At 42.4% G+C, this 14,905-nt stretch overlaps 1 protein-coding gene across 4 annotated transcripts in view; it reads left to right on the forward strand.

Moving 5' to 3' along the window:
- LOC306982064 (gamma-aminobutyric acid receptor subunit beta-3-like) overlaps positions 1 to 14,905 on the forward strand; it is a 73,880-nt gene that overhangs the window by 36,656 nt on the left and 22,319 nt on the right. For all 4 annotated transcript variants that reach the window (XM_079581843.1, XM_079581844.1, XM_079581842.1 and 1 more), the window contains exon 7: positions 13,398 to 13,550. In XM_079581843.1, the coding sequence (XP_079437969.1) occupies positions 13,398 to 13,550 (153 nt within the window). The remainder of the gene's footprint in view (positions 1 to 13,397; positions 13,551 to 14,905) is intronic.

The raw sequence follows: 14,905 nt of genomic DNA on the forward strand, positions 1-14,905 counted from the left end.
TTAAACTTTAATCTACAAAAAAAACTGCACCGATATATTGGCAAGTTACAACTAACACGATAATGCCAGTACTTTTAGGCTAATTCTGCTGCAGTGATTCCTAACTCTGCAAAAACTTTCCCCAGAGCTTCTGAAAAAAGAGGTCCAAACGAGGTGGTGGGAAATACATTTAGTATTTTAGTTACTTCAAATTAGGTGTTTTGAGTTGGCTGCTAATACTACATACAGGGTTGCCAGGTCCAGGGTAATTAGCGATGTTTTTTGAGCTTTTTCCTCTCGTGATATAAACCAGTGGTTCTCAGTGTTCTAAGTGTGGGTCAGGGAATGTTTCTCAGTGGGGTGGAAGCCTTTCCCTGGGAACATTTCTATCAATATTTATCTGCTGAAAAGGAAGAGTTGTTTTGATCATGATTTCAACTTTACTGTCTAACAGAGGTTGACCGATATGGGTTTTTCTACGGCCAATGCCGATTTTTTTGACCGAAATGTCTGGTCTATAATCCTGTAAGAACAAAAAATACTTAGCCACTCCAGCAGTGGCGCATTTTATTCTATTACATTAGGTGACTCAATCATAGTTTCTGTCCCAGTTTTGATTAGCATACTGCCGTTAGCATTAGCATACTGTTGCTAGCCGCGGCATTTTGCGCGCTGATCAAAAATACAATTGCGGAGGTTAAAACTAACACTACGATTAAATTCTCCAGGTTCTGTACTTCAAAATGTACGCAGTTTAGTGAAACTTGTATTTAACAAAGAGAGTTCAGGAAATTCCACAGTTACCATGGAGATCCGCCATCTTTGCAGCTGTTAGCATACAACATTAGCTAAGAACTGTATAAAAAGTGGAGAAAATAGCCGTGGAACTGCTGAGTTACTCCTGGTCAATACATCCAGGTGGTGTCCAAGTGTTTTAATGTGAACAATAACTCCAGTATTTTAACTTTTAAAATCTCCATTAGTTTACAGTTGCTGCTAATCCCATAATGCTTAGCGAAATTACGTCACATTCCCGAACTCGCCAACCAGTTGAGAACCACTGATAGAAACTGTCGGCCGGTTTTGCTGTATTTCTAGTCCTGATCCTTGTTCCCCTTCTACCTACTTTACCTACTGATGTTACGATAACTACTACTCTATTTCCTCATAGTTTATGAAACGGAGAGTGATCCGAGTATCCAGAAGTGTATCCTCCCAAACCGCTCACAATAAAAGTATCCAGTTACTTCTCCACTCTGTTTTTCTTCGTAGGCTACAAACAGAATCTCATAGAAGACCCTGTTAAATTTTGTATGATATTGTTGATATCAAACGCTGGCCTGCTTTCAATCTGATTATTTCATCAATGTCTGGAGCGAACATTAACATGCTAGGGGCTCGCTGTGTTGATCTGAGGAGGCAAAGTTTCTGTGCGTCACTGAGGCTAATTAGACTGAAGCGGGAAAAACACGCTCTGCCTTTGAAGTATCCCTCAAGAAATACGCCGAGAGTGAGCCAGTACTCCCAGCTAAACACGCAGTGGAGACGACAGAGATGCTCACGCGTGTGCTAGCCTCCCTTTAGCATGCTTTAGCAGGAGTCAGGTCGATAAAACGGCAATCAAATAAAGGACAAATGCGGCTTTAATCTTGGGTGGTTTTGAAGTGGGTTCACAAAATCAATGAGTGGATTAAAAGGCTGTTAGATATTGATTAAAATAGACCTTTGAGTGACTGAGGGGGAGATGATGTACTCGCTATGGCCAATACAGTCAAAATGAAGCAAAAAGACTCCCGGGATTCCTTTGATTACTTCATTGCTCCGGCGGCAGCCCATTTCACCAGTTTTCATCAGGGCAGTTTGTAACAGGTGCAGGAGTGCCTTGATGTTTTTGTTTCATTCTCCCAAATGTGGTTGAGCCCTCCACGATCTCGAAGGCACCTGTTTTCGTAGGAACGATCACTGAAAGCTATTTTCTATGACAGATTGTAAGCTGGTACATCTCAAGATCAACACAGATAGTGGTATTGGTTTAAACCTAAGTCCACCTATTGTCAAAACAAAGCAGTAACATCCCTTCGATAGGTCACAGCCTTTACCTGGTACATATTGACGTTTTAATTGGCAACGATTTGGAAGACTGTAATTGAAGAAACTCAAGTACATTGTACATTTTTAGACTCTCTACCCATCAAAACACAACTGCTTCGCCACATGTAGTTTACTGTCGAACATTGGCACAAGTATCAGAAGGTGCTATAGCCTGGGGACCATGGCCGAAATTTTCGCATGGATTTGGGGACCAATCACAGAATGAGGAGGGACGGCAAGACGATGACGAGCTATTCAAGGAAGCTTGTAGTTTGTTTACGGATTTAAAAAAAAAGGTTATTTACGGATCAAACACGACAGCAGCAGATGCAACGCCATTTTTCAATCAAGCTTTAGACAGTGTTCTAAATAGTCTAGCTCGAAAGTTTACCGCGGGTACGTCAGGGGTAGGCAACGTCAGGCCAGGGGGCCAAATCTGACCCTCCAGGACAGAACCTCTGGCCCCTAAATGATTTTGAGAAATATGATTGTGCAAATAAGAGATCAAATACATGATAAAGTACTGTAAAAATGCAGTATTATTAAAATGTCCTGACGAAAAATCCCACTTGGACATGTATAACGTAAAACAGTGACCCAAAAGTGGGTCGCGGAACCATTTTCAGTGGGTCATGGGAACCTTTTTTTTCTGTAACAGAAACAAATAAATAAAAGATCCGCACAACTTCGTCGCTCCAAAGCTTATTTTAATGCTCACCAGACAGTGACGTTTCGGGCCTTAGCCCTTCTTCAAAACCTTTTTTTTCTTCCATATTTTCCATCTGAAACTGCATGGAAACACATCAGAGTCTGTTAAAATGAATAATATTGGGTTGTTTTGATTTCTTAAAAGCATATCTACCGCTTGTTCAATAAAAAAATTGGTTTAAGATACAATATTTTACACGATATATGACAAATTACAGTTGTATTTGGGTCTTGGCTTGTCATCCGAGGGTAATAGTGGGTCTCGAAGCCAGAACCACTTGGCATTTGCAGAAAAAAAGTTCTTCACTTCAGGCTATAATGTTAAGGTTCGGCCCTTGGTGTTTTGGCAATGATGAAAATCGGCCCTCCACGACGCAAACTGGGGTACGTCATAAGTCTTCGGATACAATTGATATGATTGGCTGTGGCTACGTGCAGACGCATGATAGACATTCGCAGTGCCCAATAAACGGCTATGGACAATCGTAAACCACACCTCTCCTACAAGAAAATGAATTGGTGGTCCCCAGACTAAAAATCACTTGTGACTAAATATCATTAAATATCATCGTGATATTTAGTCTGCCGTTAACCAGGCTAATAGCTTATTATTTTATAGTAACAAAGCTCTGGTGAATGTTTTTTTGCATCTCAGAGGACTTTAGTATGTACTTTGATATGAAGCTCAGCCTGCAAGCTCAGGAGAGAGCTTACAGGTTGGTAGAACAAAACTCCACAAAGTTGCCATGGGAGAGTCAATCCAGATTTCTCAAGCACACGTACAAGTTGGCGACAAATAATAGTCATTGCAACCCTAAAGCTCACCACAGGGAGCCATTGTATGTGACATGGCCTTTTTAATAACTGTAAATTAATGAGCGAGCGTTCACATATGCTGCTCGTACCCTCGTGCACGTATGATGATTTCCCAAACGTCACATGCATATGTTAACAATCTGACTCACTCTTCCATAGGAGAAACATGCACAGGAGAAACGGTATAGACTCCTCATAAGTGTCCCACGCCGTTAAGTGCTGTTGTGAAACGCATCAATCATTTGGTATTTATAACCTAACAATTGCAAGGGACCTGCATGCAATTTGTGTGAGATGTATTCGCGATTTGTTTTTAATTAATTTGTTGACATGGAAGCGCTTATTTCCCACGCGTGTCTTCAAATGTTCATGGCAGTTTGGTGATAGAAATTAGACGGGATTTTTTAATTTCATTTTGTACGTTAATGGCCGAATGACGCACTTTAGTGACGGCCCCTAGCTGTAAAAAGGGCACCGCAAGGAAGTAAACGCGGCTTGACATTTAGTGGCGATGTGATTTGTCATTGAAGTTGAGGAGTGTTCAGAAAGCCTCCTTGAAATGGCACCTTAAATCCGCTCTCTTGCGTTGTTTAGGAAGTATGTTTCTTTCAGCATGGCAAGTAGTTTCCTCTCGCCTGCCGTATGTGGCTTATAGAAAGAACAAGCCACAGTTTATTTGAACAACAGTGCCGTTCTCGTTCCCGTAAGGCTGCAAATTCGGCTCCAGTAGACAGACTGCAGGGGCTGAGTCCAAGCTTTAGTGCCCACAATCTGTAAAGAGTGGCTGGTAAGGGGCTGAAATTGATCAATTGCAATTGTTTGAGGCTTTCCTTCCTTCCTTCCTTCCTTCCTTCCTTCCTTCCTTCCTTCCTTCCTTCCTTCCTTCCATCCACCCTTCCTTTCTTCCTTCCTTCCTTCGTTCCACCCACCCACCCTTCCTTTCTTCCTTCGTTCCACCCTTCCTTCCTTCCTTCCTTCCACCCATCCTTCCACCCTTCCTTCCACCCTTCCTTCCTTCCTTCCTTCCTTCCTTCCTTCCTTCCTTCCTTCCTTCCTTCCTTCCTTCCTTCCTTCCTTCCTTCCTTCCATCCATCCACCCTTCCTTCCACCCTTCCTTCCTTCCTTCCTTCCACCCAAACCCTTCCTTTCTTCCTTCCACCCAAACCCTTCCTTTCTTCCTTCGTTCCACCCTTCCTTCCTTCCTTCCTTCCTTCCTTCCTTCCTTCCTTCCTTCCTTCCACCCACCCACCCTTCCTTTCTTCCTTCCTTCCTTCCTTCCTTCCTTCCTTCCTTCCTTCCTTCCTTCCTTCCTTCCACCCACCCTTCCTTTCTTCCTTCCATCCAAACCCTTCCTTTCTTCCTTCGTTCCTTCGTTCCTTCGTTCCTTCCTTCCTTCCTTCCTTCCACCCACCCTTCCTTTCTTCCTTCCATCCAAACCCTTCCTTTCTTCCTTCGTTCCTTCGTTCCTTCGTTCCTTCCTTCCTTCCTTCCTTCCTTCCTTCCTTCCTTCCTTCCTTCCTTCCTTCCACCCATCCTTCCACCCAAACCCTTCCTTTCTTCCTTCCTTCCTTCCTTCCTTCCACCCATCCTTCCACCCATCCATCCTTCCTTCCTTCCTTCCTTCCTTCCTTCCACCCATCCTTCCACCCACCCACCCACCCTTCCTTTCTTCCTTCGTTCCTTCGTTCCTTCCTTCCTTCCACCCACCCACCCTTCCTTTCTTCCTTCGTTCCTTCCTTCGTTCTTCCTTCCTTCCTTCCTTCCTTCCTTCCTTCCTTCCTTCCTTCCTTCCTTCCTTCCTTCCTTCCTTCCACCCATCCTTCCACCCATCCATCCTTCCTTCCTTCCTTCCTCTATCCATCTATCCATCTATCCATCTATCCATCTATCTCACACTGTTGTATAGCTTATATGCAAATTTGTGCCCACCAGATAGTCTACTCAGTGACATTTAAGTCCTCAGCTGTCGCCGATGTTATTGTTTCATCCCTTCTCGCGTCAAGTGCTGCAATGGAGGAGCTCTTTGAATAATTAAACGTGCTTTATTCTATGCTTTTGCCCGTATAATTTCACACTAGAGGGTGTGAAAGTTGACATTTGTTAGATTCAGCAAACATGAAAAGACTCCATTGAGGATGCAGGCAGAAATTACAGTCGCCTTTGTGCACAAATAAGTCACTATGGGGGTAATTTTACACTCAATTATGTTGTTGGTTTTCATCGTAGTGCTGGGAAGGATATTCGTTTTGGGGTCGGCTGTGGTGCAGTGAAAGTACAAGCATTCAACTGGTTAGTTTGTTTCCTTCTTATCCAATCAACAAAGTGCCATACGAGCGACCTTTCCATTGTGCCACATTCGCAAACATTCGCAGACCGATTAACAAATCTCTGCGCTTTTTGTGTAGCGCCATGTGTTTTCTGGTGCCTTTGGACGCTCAGTCTGCTCCGTGCTGCCTTCGCCCGAGCGGTTACACAAGTGTTAAAGTTGGAGAAAGTGAGAGACAGAAGCACACTCTCAGTCGCCCAGCTGTCCTCCCAAACTGCATCATTATCCCGCCGTCACACTCCTATATGCGCAGCGCTGGGCAAGTTTTCAAATTTTGAGGCAGGTGTGAAAAAGCCTGTGAGCTGTTGTAGTGTTAAATGTAATTGTACAATCTTATACAGCAGTACTCATTTGGCTGAGGATCGGGGCAGGGTTGCCAGATATCGGCAGCCAAATCTGCAAAAAAAACAAAACCCAAAATGGACATTGTAATTCCCAGTGTATTTGGGTCGGTGCTCCTTCAATGATGTGAACTAGAACTTATCTCTTTTTCACAGTTTTGTCAGTCAAAATATCCACTTTTTGTCAGCCGTAAACGCCCGAGAAGTCGCCCAATTCCCTGGCAACCCTACATCGGGATGGATGCAAATGGAAAAAATGACTACTACTCCACCAGCGATTGCCAATTACTCCACCGCTACTTTAATGAATGCTAAATTATGGCTGTATTTCCTTCCAAGTAAAGATACAGCGACACAGAGAAGGACAAAGTGGCCCAAATTTGAACATATAACAGGGAATGCTAACCTTTTTGCTAACATTAGCTTTATGCTCTATATATAGCTTCTCTAACAGTTTTCAGCAGTGCTAAACAGATTAACAGATTAGCTAACACAATGTACTATTAGAACACCGGAGCGATGGTTGCTAGAAATGCGCCTCTGCACATCTATGTAGGTGTTCCATTAAAACTCACCCGTTTTCTACTAAAATAGGCATTCACAACATTAATATTTTCTAGACTGTATTTTTGATTAATTTAATGCTATCCGCGTTAAAAAAAAAATCTGTGCTTTTCTTTCAAAAATAAAGATGATGTTAAAACGGCCCCTAGAGGCCATAAGCGCCTCTGCAGGTGTCGTAGCATGGTGCAGTTTTTTACTCATTCATTGTATGTGAGAGTAAATACTACGCTGACAGAAAAGACAAAGGGAGAGAGGGATATTGTAAATCCAATTACACAATGGAGATACTTTATTTCTCTCAAACTTTGCTGTAAATACTGTTTAAATGGTGCTTGCCCGACAGTTAGCTTTGCCCTGTTAGCTTCTTCTTCGTGATTCCATTAGTGTGTATTGGTGACTCCTACCCGGAGGCAGGAAAGTTGAAACCATGTTTTTGCTAGCAAAAGGGGGAGGAATATGAAAAGGATTTATTAAGGTAAACAAGTTACTGAGTTCTTTTGAGCGGTAGTGTACATGCTAACGCTAGCGTTGTGTGCCGTTTTTTCACTTCTACTGAACAATCTGCCATGTCAAAACATCCATATGGACTCGGCTATATTGGCGTGTGCTGAACATGTTTATAGCATGCAGGAAGCAGTCTAACATAGAGTGAAAAACAACTATAACAGGCTTCCCTCCCCGTTGCTAGACACTCGTTCCCATCTGTGTCTATCTTTGAGTCCATACATGGACTGAAAGATCGTTCAAGTTTGACTTATACTAAACCCATTCCAGTCTTTTAGTACCCATTTCAAATACACGTTTCCATTGATGGTTTGCTCTTCCTTTCTTTAAAACCTGACCCGTTTCCGGCTCTCCTCCTTCACATCCTCTTCCTCTCCCAGTCCCACTCCGGTCTCCTGTTCCCTCCTCACACATGGCGTTCCTCCCACTCGCTTTTTTTTTTTTTCTTCTTCAGTGTAGCAGTTACATTCAGTCCACTCCGACGCCCACGTGCTCTCTCTCTCTCTTTCCGAAAACCTCCACCTCCACTCCTCTGCAGAAAATACACCGTCCCACATTCGCACCACGCGAGCCGCAATTAGCCCCTTCATCAGATAATTGTCCGTAAATGTTGTTATTTTGAGCTGACAGATCTCGTTCGCAGCCGGGGGATAAAAATATTGCTCGCCTATGACACGTTGGCCGTGTGGTTTTTTGAAATGGTGTGAAAGAGTGGAGACGCCAGGCAGGTTGCTGTCACATTTTTGTTGATTGGGGTAAAAATAGCTGTGTGGAGTTTGCAGGATGAGACTTGATGATAATGATACATGATAGTAATATAAATACACAGAGGGATTTTTCTTTGAATATGGTATACATTATAAATTCAGCTTCTAAAATGCCTAAATCCCTCTTTATATCCATGGGTTTCAGTGTTATGGATGCAGTGTTTGAAGGGAAGGGGCCAAGTAACTATGAAGGAGTCACTATTTTTCAAAGAAATAACCAAGCTAAAAATACACAACTCCCCACAGAGAGATTATTAAAGATGGAGTACACTGGCTTTATTCATTTTAAGTTCTTTCAACTGACAATGAATTATGCCAGCACTTTTTCTTTATTAAAAAAAGCTCTTCTTAGGCTTTATTAGACAGGAAAGCCAGAGGAGACATTCAGGAAACTGTTGGAATTAGGACATATAGAATTACTTTTAAATACTAATATTATTTGTAATTGTATGTGATCACTGGAAAAAATTAATGCAATCTTATCTTGGACAAAAATGACTGAAAAATAAGTGGTGCCTTATTTGAGTAGGTTTGGACTATTTTATCGCCAGTGGAACAAGAATGATTTTCCTTACTTGACTTTTCTGTCTAATTTCAAGTGTTTTTGTCTTATTTTAAGTTGGAGTTGATTTGTTTTATTCTAAGCCACCGAAAGCAGCACTACGTAACTTGTTTACCTTATAAATCCTTTTCGCAGTGCACTAATGGAATCATGAAGAAGAAGCTAACGGGCTAGCGCGACTTAAACAGTATTTACAGCCAAGTTTGAGCTGTAAATGATCTCCATTGTGTTATTGGGTGTGCAATATTGGATGTACAATATCCCTCTCTCCCTTTGCCTTTTCTGTCAGTGTAGTATTTACTCTCACTGACAAATAATGAGTAAAAAAACGTACCATGCTAACAGCTGCAGTGGCACTTATGGCCTCTCGGGGCAGGAGTTACTTAGTTCTGCTTTAATGCTTGCGCAATCTTAATGCATTGGCAATCTTATTTCAAGACAGACTCAAAAACCGCCTCAAACGTCTTTATTCAAGCAGTTTTCAAGCCATTTTGCTAAGATAAGAAGGCATTTTTTTTTCAGTGAAGGCTTATTCTACAATACATTTCTGTCCTGTCCTCCTCCTCCTCCTCAATATCAAACTGTGACATGATGTTACACGAACTCATCCTTTTTCTACACCAACACAGCATCACCCAGATAGAGTGCAGGGCCAAACGCCTCTTTAAATAATGGTAAATAATGGTGTTTTCATTTCAAAGATTGTCGCGATTTTGCCTCACAGTCATCTTAACATTCACAACAACACATGCCAATAACAAACACCACACTAAAACTCTATTACCATCCGAGCAGCAGCAGACGCAGTAGCATCACTTGATACATGTGGCTCCTCGGCTTTTATGGCGTCTGCAGCCACTTAAACGTGATAAATTGTGGTCTTTACTGGACTTGATTAGGCGCTGGTTGTCATGGCTACACTCTATGGCTGAGCATCCTGAGATGTGACCAAGACTAGTTAATGGACATTATGGTGCAAAGATGCGATCAGAAGTGCGTTCCTTCCTATAGTGCGTGACGATATGCACTTCATGTTAAGCTGTGGCGTTCAAGTAAAGACAATAAAATGCGTTTTATTTCCCTGGCACAGCGACATCGCCAGGAGATACAGTATGAGCATCTCCAGAGTTACCGCGCTGATATCAAGGCTTACAGTTATTCTTATGGCAAAATCAATGATCAAATCCATTTTCGCTAAGGACGCTGGAAGATGCAATAATGTTATGGGATTTCATGTGACAGGCATCGACTCCCTGTACGTCACAGTGTCCCGGTACAGCCCTAAATCAAAGGACGGTTTGAGTACACACACTTGGAGACGGGTATTTTTAGTGCAGAACCTACTTCAGATGAAAATATGTCCCAAACTGTGCGATATCGTGAAGGATTCTGCCAAATAACCACATCTATGCAACCATTTTCTCACACTTCTACCACATTTTGCCTTGTTCATTCAATGTAATTACGATAGACAGCCCGATTTGATGAGCAACTGGGTGTTGTATGAAAGCATCATGATGTTCTTTGCTCAGTTCTTCCCAATTTCGATCCTAACTTTGCCCTGGTTTTGTGCTGGGACTTTGGTTTAAACTTGGCTTTGGCTTGTTCATTGTGGTCCCAATCCAAGCCCTGGTTCTGAACCCTTGTTATTCACTAGTTTAGTTTACTTACAACCATAGATACAGACGGCATCTCAGGAATCGCCCATATATGGTCACGTTTGAAAACAGTTAAGGGGGAAAACAATTTGGAGAAAAATCTAAACTTTCTCTAATTATTCAAAAACTACTTTAAAAATGCTGAATTATAGATATAGACACTTATCACTTTTCCACTTATCCTTTTCGTAGTCCCTCGGGGGCTAATACAAGTGCATTAATGGAATCACGATGAAGAAGCTAACAGGCTAACGGGCAAAGCTAGCCCAATAAAGATACAAAGACATGGAAATACAAAGTGGTTAAACAGCCCAAAAATTACATAAATAACGGAGAATGCTAACATGATGCTGCATTTTAGCACCGTGCTAATGCTAACAATAGCTAGCCCTAGCTACGACTGCCGTGTTTTCGCTTCTACTGAACAATCTGCTGTGGAAAAATATCCACATGGACCCGATTAAGACTTGATTTTATTTGTATGTGATAAATAAGTTCATATTCCACCAGAAAATGGCTAAAAACAGTGACGCGATGCTGACTGTGTTGATCGGCCGATGTCATTGTTAGTTTAGACCTCGCCTTCGCCAATTGCAATTTGGACTTGTTTGCGACTGATCCCGCAGCCCCCGATACTGAGCGACTCTCTTTCATGTGCAAAGCGGGCGCTTTTATCACATAACAGTTGTGTAACATCATACAGAAGGCGCTGAATGCTAATGAGCCTCTCCATCCAACTGCCCATACCAGAGTTCAGTGATTTGGACCCACGCTTGCACTAAGTATCCTAACATCAAGCCCACGCGCTGGAGACCTCAGTCATCTCTCCGCTTCCCATAAAGAAACCAAAAAGGATAAAAATAGCAAGTGTAACGAGCCAAAGCCCAGACAAGCCTGATGACTTTTTTTTTTTTACAGCCACTCATGTGAGACTGGGAAAGGATTGGCAGTGGAAATAAACATGTTTTTTAAAGACATTGGGTTACGGTTTTCTGGGGACTATAGAGGCAGATCATTTGGTGAGTAAAGCACAATGATTTTCCTTGCAACGCTCCACCACAATAATGTTAAGGTACAGTTAATTGAAGTTTAGGTACAAAATTGAGAGTAAACCCTCTCTTCCTTCTTTGTGTGAAAGTACACAGATACTTCTGGTCAAAACAGTACTCCAATACAAGTAAGAGTTGCTAAATAAAACAGTTACTTGAGGGAAAGTGCTGAAGTCTTTAGAAAGTACAAATAACCTGTCTGGCAACATTAACAGTACATCTGCGCACTGCCACCTACTGGAAGGGAGTGTAAATGTATATGATCAGGGACAATTAAAAAGACATTAGTCCAAAAACAAATAAACAGGAAAGATTCTATGTGTCATGTACAGACAAAAAATCCACCCGCAGTGCCTGGACAGGTTGATGTTACGCTTACAGAAGTACAACTACATCGATTTATACAAATCAGAGAAGCCGTTATTTCACTGATGTCTTAAAATCTCTAAAATCTTCACCAAACAAACCTAGCTATACAGCGGCATGTCTTTTTTTTTTTTTTTGAAGCTGCTGCGGGCGGCGAGGGGGAAAAAAAAAACATGGGGATGCTTGTTACCATGGCGACGAGTCCGGACCATGCTGCTGCGTCGCCATGGAAACTGAAACAAAAACAGAAGGTGTCCCTGCGTGATCCGCCACGTGCCTCTGATCGCGGTCCAGGATACGTGTACGTTTTTAGGCTCCGCTTAAAGTAAAAATAGCCGAGGACGACGATCGGGAGTGCCATATGCAAAGTACTGCGCGATGTGGAGTATATTTAGAAAAAGAGCCGCGTGATTCAGTATGAAACATGGCAACAAACAGCTGTCAATTCCTTGGGTACTTGCAAACATTTTCCATAGACTAACGTCAGCTAAAAAAAAAATGTAAAAAGTGATTCATCAGTACTTGAGTCGTCTTCTGCACCCTGTATTTCAAGTGTCAAACGTTTCGCCTCTTCATCCAAAAGGCTTCGTCAGCGAGACTAAAGTGCCAGCTCAGCCCTCAGCCCAGATAAAGAGGAGGAGTTTAGCTTGGCCCAGTCCCGCCCCTCTATTAACAGCTACTCTCATCTGTGGGTAAAAATCTTTGTAGTTCTAAGTCCTAACGACCTAACTCACACCTGAGTTTCAGTCTGAACGTTCGACACTTCAAATACAAAATACAGAAGATGACTCAAGAACCTTCATTGAAGATGGAAAACTCCTAGCCTGGCTAACACCAGACTAAAATCACAAGTGGTATTTAGTCTGGGGACCACCAATTCATTTTCTCGTAGGAGAGGTGTGGTTTACGATCGTCCATAGTCGTTTATTGGGCGATACGAAAAAGAAAAAAAAAAAGTCTCTTGCGTCTGCACGTAGCCATGGCCAATCGTATCATCGTATGAGATGACGTATGACGTACCCGCTGTAAACTTTTGAATATAAACTATTTAGAACAAGGTCTAAAGCTTGATCAAAAAATACCATCGTGTCTGCTGCTGTCACGTTGGATCCGTAAATAAACTTTTTTTTTAATTATCCGTAAATAAACTACAAGCTTCCATATATCGAATAGCGCGTCATCGTCTTGACGTCCCTCCTCGCTCTGTGGTTGGTTCCCAAATCCACCGGAGATGTCGGCCATGGTCCCCAGGCTGTTGTGCAGTTCGAAATAATTCGAGCGCACACAGCAGCCTGGCGTTAGCCAGGTTAGAAAACTCCTGTGATTGAGCCTAAATTGTCGTTTCTATTTCACTGTGATGAATAGTCCATCCATCCATCCATTTTCTTCCGCTTTATCCGGGGCCGGGTCGTGGGGGTTCAGTCTCAGCAGAGATGCCCAAACTTCCTGATCCACACACACCTCCTCCAGCTGTTCTGGGGGGACCCCGAGGCGACACCAGGCCAGCTCGGAGACATAGTCCCACCACCGTGTCCTGGGTCTTCCACGAGGCCTTGTCCCACTAGGACATGCCTGGAACACAAAGTCAAAGTAACCTTCAATCTCCAAACCTTATGATCCCCAAATTAACGCCAGCATTTGCTCTCTCTCTCTCTCTCTCTCTCAGGTGCCTACCCCCGCCTCTCCCTGAGCTTCAAGCTGAAGAGAAACATCGGCTACTTCATCCTGCAGACCTACATGCCATCCATCCTGATCACCATCCTGTCCTGGGTCTCCTTCTGGATAAACTACGACGCCTCCGCCGCCCGGGTCGCTCTCGGTAAGACGGAGGAGAAAGTGGCTGTAAAGAAAAAGTGCCTTGAAGCGGGCCGGGTATACAGCTTGGATAGATACGGGTCAAAGGTCATATTGGAGCCTCTATTGCCCTGTCTCGCAGTAAATGACAGACAGATACTTGAGAATGATAGACTCCAGCTCTCGGAGTGGGAGCCGGCGCCGAGGTAAAGTGGGCGTAAACTAAGAAAATATAGATTCAATTTACACAGTGTAGAGATGTTTGCTGCCACAGAATGGTATGAATTTAAAGTGGTGCAGAGATGGAAGGTAAATCTGCTCTTTTTGCATCATTTTTATATGTATTTGAATGAAAAAAAAAGTAGAGATGATCATAAATAGGCCATCCATAACTAAGACGCCTCACACAGTGGTCAATACTGAGATTTTTCCTAGTTTTCTCCCTTTTTCCACTCATTGAAACACTTTTAAGTTGAAATTATTTATTTCAGAGTGTTATTGGGGAATATGAAAACATAGTCCTGGGGTTTATTGGTTCTTTGGCCAAGAAAATACTTAATATGTGCAACATTTTAAGTGAACATTTTAAGTGATCAAATATGGTGCCGGCCCTTTTCATGCTGTAATTTCACTTATTTCACTACTTCCTCCAAAACCAACATATACATCATCACGTAGTACAATTATTCACCAATAAAATGTGTGAGTTTCATCAACTTACCATGGTTAGTTTTCAAGTTATGTAAAGAAATGTACCATGAATTTAGCCAGACTTTTCAGACTTCAGAGAAAACAGGAAGTTGAGAGCGTGACCGGTCTCTGCTGATTGGTCAAATGCCACAGTATTGGGATATGTGATAGATACAGACGGCATCTCGTCATAGAAGGGGGCGTGGCTTCACAGAGGGGGAAAATAGAATCTTTTGGGAAACACAATTTTCCCTCTTTTTAGCCATTTTCTGGTGGAAAATGAACTTATTTATCACATAAATAAAGTCAAGTGTAAATCGGGCCCATATGGATATTTGTCCACAGCAGATTGTTCTGTAGAAGTGAGAAAACGGCAGTTGTAGCTAGCGCTTGCTAACCGTTAGCATTAGCCCGATGCTAACATGTAGCATTATGTTATCATTCTCCATTATTTATGTATTTATGGGCTGTTGAACCACTTTGCTCCTCTCCATGTCTTTGTATCTTTATTTAGTAGAAAACTATATTCATAATTCAGCGTTTGTTAAAGTCGTTTAGAGAAAGTTTAGATTATTTCAAAATTGTTTTCCCCCTTAACTGTTTTCCAACATGACCATATATGGGTGATTCCAGAGATGCCGTCTGTCGGGTGATCTCCTCTGATTGGCTGAGTGAGGACTACATGCTTCT

The sequence above is a fragment of the Gobius niger genome, assembly GCF_951799975.1.
Source record: "Gobius niger genome assembly, chromosome: 23".
Lineage (NCBI taxonomy): Eukaryota > Metazoa > Chordata > Actinopteri > Gobiiformes > Gobiidae > Gobius > Gobius niger.